The sequence below is a fragment of the Trichechus manatus genome, unplaced genomic scaffold (genome assembly GCF_000243295.1).
Source record: "Trichechus manatus latirostris isolate Lorelei unplaced genomic scaffold, TriManLat1.0 scaffold00177, whole genome shotgun sequence".
NCBI classification, from domain to species: domain Eukaryota; kingdom Metazoa; phylum Chordata; class Mammalia; order Sirenia; family Trichechidae; genus Trichechus; species Trichechus manatus.
In genome coordinates this window covers 3864899-3871873 of record NW_004444113.1, presented here as the reverse complement: position 1 = coordinate 3871873, position 6975 = coordinate 3864899, and the positions used below count along the sequence as shown (strand labels likewise).

The window sequence follows — 6975 nt, the reverse complement described above, 5'->3', positions numbered from 1 at the left end:
GGAGGTGGCCCTGCAGGACCTGCCCAGCGCCACCATCGCCTGCCGCCTGGACCCGCGCGTGCTCGCGGACGGCCTGTGCCGGGTGAGGCGGCCGGGGGCGTCTCCAGCCCCGGGGGTCGGGGGTCCGGGGGGGCGTCTCCAGCCCCGGGGATCGGGGGTCCGTGGGCCGTCTCCAGCCCCGGGGGTCGAGGGTCCGGGAGGCGTCTCCAGCCCGGGGTGTCGGGGGTCCGGGGGGCGTCTCCAGCCCCGGGGGTCGGGGGTCCGGGGGGCGTCTCCAGCGCGGGCGTCGGGGGGCGGCCCTTGAGGACACAGCGACGCCCCAGACACCCTCAGCAGCCCCCTCCGGTCAGCCACGTGGGGGCGGGTCTGAGGGTCTCCTGGTTTCCGCCTGTGTGGCCTTTGACCTGAGCCCCTGACCGCCCCCAGAGACGCCCCCGCCCCTGGGTGTTTACCTGATCACTCAGGCGGGGGACCAGGGAGTAGGAGATAAGGGAATGAATTAGGACAGAGTGGCTGAGCACCGACCCCGCCCCAGGGCTTCGACCGTCCCTGCATTTATTCACTCTCGGAGAGGGGGTCACTCATTCATAGGGATGAGGAAACAGACGTTGAGCGCCGACGTGACTCAGTGCTCACGAATAGGACATCCCTGCATCCCCAGTCTGTGCTGCTGGAAGGAAAACCGGTGTCTGGGTGAGCATCCCTGGCTGCTCTTTATATCCTGGGCTTGGCCAGTTTTATGTAAATGGTTTTGGGGCGAAAGGGGCCCATTTTCTAGGCCTTTAGGGTATTTTGCCTCAAATCTTGACTCCTGAGGGAGTGACGCGCCACCATCGAGGACACTCAGTATATTGGGAGTTGCTTCCCCCCACCGCACCCCCCCAAATCCATACAATCCGTAGGCTTTGGAGGGTGAGAGGCAGGTATGAGTCATCAGCGATGTGGGCGGGGAGGGGGAGTGTGTTTCACCTTTGCAGCGACTGTGCAGAGCACAGTTTTGACGGTGGAGGCGTTGCAGAATGAAACCTGCCTTTGGGAGATGCCCCGTTAGGAGACCAGCTGTCAAAAAAGGGAAAAAAGAGCAGTGCTTGATTCTGGGTCTGTATGTACTGTCCATGAACTGTGGTTGAAGGTGGCTGCCAAGAGGAACCCCACTGTGGAATAGAAAACTGTGCCCAGGTCTCACTTATTTATAACTTATATGCCCATTTGCTTTCAGAAGGGGTTTACGATGGCTGGGTGCTTAGGTAAGCTTCTGTACACGCTTTCTCAGAACAGCAAATGTCAGGAGCACAGGGTCTTGTTCATCTTCTGCTAAAGCCTTTTCTTCTCTTCCTAGGCTAAGGCTTAGCCAGCATCTCAAGTGTCTCTCCAAGGGGTCTCAGACTGTCTCTCTAACTGACCAATGTCAGGTCCTGTAAGAATCGGCTTCTTTGATCGGGTGTCTGTAGGAACGCATAGTGCTTAATTTCTCCCAGTAAGTGCTGGGGACACTCCTGAAATTGCCTTGCATGAAAATTTGCCCACTTTGCCACTTATTCATTTAACAAATGTTTGTTGAGACTTTACTGTGGGTTGGGCACTGTTCTAGGCTCTGAGGGTACAGCAGTGAATAAAATATCATCCCTGCTTTCAGACATTCTTATTGGGGGAGACCGACAATAAACAAATATCAGATACGTCAGGAGGTGATGCACGCTGTAGGTAAAAGTAGGACTTGGAGGAGGAGGAGGAGGAGGGAGGGGAGGTGTGGAGAGGGATAGCTGTTTTACTAAGACAGTCAGGGAAGATCTTACTGATACGGTGATGTTTTGCGCAGAGACTGTGGGTTAGCGTTCATTCATTTGCTATCTATCGAATGCTTAAACTGGACTCTAGGGGACAGTGGTAGTTCAGTGATAGAATTCTCGTCTTTCATACAGGAGATGAGGCTTTGACTCCCAGCCATGTACCTCGGGTGCAGCCACTACCCATCTGTCAGTGGAGACTTGTGTGTTGCTATGATGCTGAACTGGTTTCAGTGAAGCTTCCAGACTAAGACTAGGAAGAAAGGCCTGGCAATCATCGTCTGGAAATCAGCCAGTGAAAACCCTACGGATCACAACGGTCCGATCTGCAACCAGGCATGGAGGTGGCGTAGGACCGCGCAGCGTTCCATGGTGCGTGGGGTCGCCACGAGTTGGGGCTGACTCAGCGGCAGCTCACAACAACTGTTCTAGGCCTGTTCTAGGCCCCGGAGATACAGTGGGAAACGTCACGAGCTCCCTGCTTTCACGGAGCTTATGTTTTAGAGGTTGAGGAGGAGACAGACAATCAACAACTAAAAACAAACCGAACACAGTGATTTCAGGTAATGATAAGTACAATGGGAAAAGTAGAGCAGGGTGATGAGACGGAGTGAGGCAGGCGGGGCTGGGTTGTGCCAGTCAGGCCCCGACAGAGGCATTCCGATGTGTCAGCAGTTTGGATGAAGAGCTGGCTCATTGGGGCAGGACTGAGGGAACAACAAGAACCATCACTGTGAGCTGGACTGACTTCCCTGACCCTCGGGTCCCGTCGGCAGAGCCCAGCTGGCAGCTAGCAGGCAGGAGGCCCAGGCAGTCCATTTGCAGGTGGGGTCAGCCTTCCAGAGCCCAGAGAAGGGTGGAAGGGGCGGAGAACAGCTTTGGGGGCACACTGAGGACAGGCATGGAGCTGCTTTAGCTTGAGTGGCCCAGAAAGGCCTCTGAACAGTTTGGGCTTGGCTTCCAGGAGGAAGCTCTTGTCAAGATTTCTGGGTAGTTGTCTGTCTAGGCCGCGGTCGTCAGCTACAGTCAGTCTGGCCCCCGACTCGTGGCGCCTCCATGCACAGTGGAACGAAACCCTGCCCAGTCGTGCACCATCCCCAGGATTGGTTGTGGATTGGACCATTGTGATCCATAGGATTTTCACCCGCTGATTTTCGGAAGTAGATGGCCAGGCTTCCTAACGCATCTCAGTCTGGAAGCTCTGCTGAAGCCTGCTCAGCATCAGAGCAGCATGCCCTGACAGGCGGGTGGTAGCTGCAAGTGAGGTGCACTGGCCAGGCGTCGAACCCAGGTCTTCTACATGGAAGGCTGGAGTTCTGCCACCGAGCACCGCTGCCTCATGCTGTCGGGGGGAATAGCAAAGGCCCAGGTTCCTGTGCAGGCATGGGCACGGTGGAGGGACCGTGTGGCTGGAGTGGTGAGTGAGAGGTCCAGGGTGATGATGGCTGCGCTTGGACGAGCAGCCAGGGCTGCTTATGTGGAGTGCCCTGTGTCAGATTGCACTCACTGCAAAGCTGGGAGGGAAATGGCTTCTGGGGAAGGAAGGTGGGTGGGTAAGAGAAGAAGTCAGGAGACCAGTGAGGAGGCAGTTGGAGTTGTCCAGGGTGGTTAGGAGGGTGGTCAGGTGGGCGGTCAGGAGGGTGGTCAGGTGGGTAGTTAGGAAGGTGGTTAGGTGGGTAGTTAGGAAGGTGGTTAGGTGGGTGGTTAGGTGGGTAGTTAGGAAGGTGGTTAGGTGGGTGGTTAGGTGGGTAGTTAGGAAGGTGGTTGGAGTAGGGTGGTGGTTAGGTGGGTAGTTAGGTGGGTGGTTAGGAAGGTGGTTGGACTAGGGTGGTGGTGTTAGAGGTGGAGAAACAGACAGAGCTTCTCCTCTCCATTCAGAAGTTCAGGTGTTTCAGACTGGAGGGAGGTGGAAGCTTGTATGTCGGTTGACCATCTGTAGTATCCCGTAAGATGGGAGCCCTGGTGGTGCAGTGGTTAAAGCATCTGACTGCTAACCGAAAGGTCAGTGGTTCGAAACCACCAGTGACTCCGAGGGAGAAAGAGGTGGTGGTCTGCTTCCATGCAGATTTACAGCCTTGGAAATGCTACGGGGTCACTCTGAGTTGGAATCAACGTGATGGCAGTGGGTTTAGTTTTTTTGTTTGTTTTGGTGAGATGTGAACCAATAGGTGGAGACACACGAACCAGCTCTGCTGAGGGAGTGGGGGTCCCTGAAGGCAGATGACTCTGTGCAACAAGGCAACCAGAGAGCTAAAACCACTGCAGGCGGCTCATGGCGCCCCCGCGTGTGTCGCAGTAGAACTGTGCTCCTTAGGGTCTTCAGTGGCTGATTCTTCAGAAGCAGATTACCAGGCTTTTCTTCCAAGGCGCTTCTGGGTGGACTCAAACCTCCAGCCTTTAGGTTAGCGGCTGAGTGTATTAACTGTATGCCCTGCCCAGGGACTCCACAGGCCTTGGGTAAGCCTTCCAGTAAGCAGTTTCTCATTTAGCTAAAACCACCCTTCTGGGTGAGAAGACATGGCTTCTGTGGTTTCAATCTAACGGCCTTATTATTTTAAAGTCACTCTCTCTTAAGGCTGAAGTGTTCACCTGTGGGTGGTGCAATGAGAATATGAATCCGCTTTAAGGCTTCTTGTGTCCGGGAGCTGAATAAGCCAGCCAGTAACTGCAGTTCTGACACCAGCCGCGTGTCCCCTCTCTTCCTAACCGTGGGTTGGCTGGTCACCTGGGTGAAGAAGGACAGTGTCAGACTTCATTACATGGGGTCATATCATACTGTAACCTTAGTCTTAAGGGAAAGAAAGAAATTGACCTGAACTACTCATTCGTTAGGGAATTTACACCTGAAGCTGTTTTGTAACTGTAACAGTGTTCTCATATGGAAGATTTGTTTCTGTTGGCTGGATCACCATCATCAACATGGTTAATATTTATGAGTATGTTCATTACATGTTTATATAAAAAGTAAATCCATGTCTTCATTCATTTCTGGTAATATTAGGAGATTTACGCCATTACAAATGAATGGAAGCTTGTTAAAATAAGATTATTTTCTGTTTGTACAAATATTTGTTTAGCATAGTTCATCACTGTACTCTTTTCTGAACCTTTTTTTTTTTTTTATACTTAGAAAAGCAAAGCAATGCTTTGAAGCAGTGATTACATGTGCTTCGGGTTGTTGGCACTGTGGTTCGTTCCCTGGAACAGGGGTTTATTCGGTCGTCAGCAGGCTAACCAGGCTTTGAAGAGTTCTCAAATAATACTCTGTTAGTTTCCAAGCAGTAAATATAGTTCCATACAGTAATGGAAATAAATGCCTTTTTTTTTTTTTTCCTTTCTGTTGTCTAAAACATGAATGTGTATTTGGGTAATGGAGCTTTGCCTGAAGGCTGTCAGAAAATGCTGATCATAGAAAAACGTACTCTTTCTTAGTGAGTGAACTCACTTTCATTTAAAAAAAAAAAAAAAAAAAAAGCCCAGTTAGGATTTGTGATGCTTCCATGAGTTTCTCTTAATAACATGAAATATTCCGACAGGCGTAGAAGGAGTTAAGTGGTGTTCTTACAGTCTTCATGTGAGTGAATGCTAAGTGCCCCCAGCAGTGGTTCGAAGCTTAGCTGTGCGTTAGAGTACGTGGGGAAAACTTTGAAATGCTCTGACGCCCAGGCCACCCAGACCAATTAAAGCTGACTCTCGGGCTGGGACCTGGCCTCCGGGATCCGCAGGTGGGACAGCTCCAGGTGACTCTAATTGGTAGCCAGTACTGAGAACCATTGTCCTAGCTGGAGACCCCTGGTGGCGCAGTGGTTAAGAGCTCAGCTGCTAACCAAAAGGCTGGCAGTTTGGATCCACTAGCCGTGCCTTGGAAACTCTACGGGGCAGTTCTACCTTGTCCTGTAGGGTCGCTATGAGTCGGAATGGACTTGACGACAATGGGTTTGGTTAATCCTAGTTAGGAGGGGTGACACCTGACCAGAGGCATCATTGTACGGTGAGAAGATCATTGGGCTGGAAAGCTGGCTTCTTCCAGCCTGCTAACATAACCTTTCTGTGCCTTGATTGCCTCAGTCAAATGAGAGACGGACTCTTGATCTGTATGCTCCCTTCTCACGAGTTGTCTTGGCCTTGTCCCCTGAAAGCAGGGCTGTTGACCATCGGCAGGACAGCCTGTGCCTTTGGGCCAAGGGAGAGCGTTTTTCCTTACCTGGGGGCCTCCCTCCGCCGTTACACGCATTCTCAGGCCGCGCACGCTCCTCCCATGTGTCAGAGCATGTACTACTTCTCCTGAAGCTTTCTTCCATTTTACCAGACTAGATAGCATTCAGTTGTAATAGGGTGATTGAAATGTTTTTAAAATCCAGAGTAGCACAGCTGGTATACTTAGTTTCAGCTCATAAGGTTGTATGTACTTTGCTGAGTTTCTGGCTGTTCCAGTTGCAGGTCAGTCTGGGGTGAACCAGTTGCTTGCTGCGTGGTGCCCCATGTGAGTCAGAACAGAACTGTGTGCCATGGGGTTTTCAGTGGCTGATTTTTGTAAGTAGATCTCCAGGCCTTTCTTCTGAGGTGCCTCTGGGTGGACTTGAGTCACTAACCTTTCAGTTAGCAGCCAAGCGCATTAACCGTTTGCACCCTACAGGGAGGTAGCGTGTTGTAAAATCTGATACTCCAGCAGTACGCTAACAGTTGGGTTACGTGTGTATATTATGGGGCAAAATCCAGGTGTTTTAGACCATTTTCCCTTTTCACCTTAGTGTCATGGGCACGAGGTTTCTCAGACTTAAATTATACGTGGAAAGTGTCTAACGGACCATTTTCTTTTCCCACTTAAACCTCCTTAAATCCGGAGAGAAAACCCGTCTTATCTCCAGTATGGTGTGGCGTGATTATTTGGGAATATTCAGAATGTTTTATCTGAAAGAAAAAAAATCTACGTCACATATGTGAAAGGTTTATTTTAGAAGTTATCTACTGTTTCCCCAGTTTTAGAATTTCTGACTCTTAAGTAAATAAAGACCTTTTTGTTTAACTTCCAGGAGTTTCTTTTAACCCCTGCTCACCCCTCCACCCCTTAGCAGGTGTGTGGCTCCTTGCAGCGCAGTCTGCCGCCACCACGTGGCTGACGCAGTCTGCCGCCACCACGTGGCTGACGCAGTCTGCCGCCACCACGTGGCTGACGCAGTCTGCCGCC

General features: G+C 51.5%; 1 protein-coding gene across 2 annotated transcripts in view; it reads left to right on the top strand.

The window, feature by feature from the left end:
• Positions 1-6: 6 nt before the first annotated feature.
• RCAN1 (regulator of calcineurin 1) overlaps positions 7-6975 on the top strand; it is a 109381-nt gene continuing 102412 nt past the window's right edge. The window contains exon 1 of one of the 2 annotated variants that reach the window (XM_012558618.2): positions 7-82. Coding sequence is in view for 1 of the 2 variants with exons in the window: in XM_023741330.1 (XP_023597098.1) it covers positions 3088-3204 (117 nt within the window). In the remaining variant the exon portion in view is untranslated. Of the gene's footprint in view, positions 83-2415; positions 3205-6975 lie in introns of those variants that run through there. The other variant, XM_023741330.1, reaches the window with a different exon arrangement.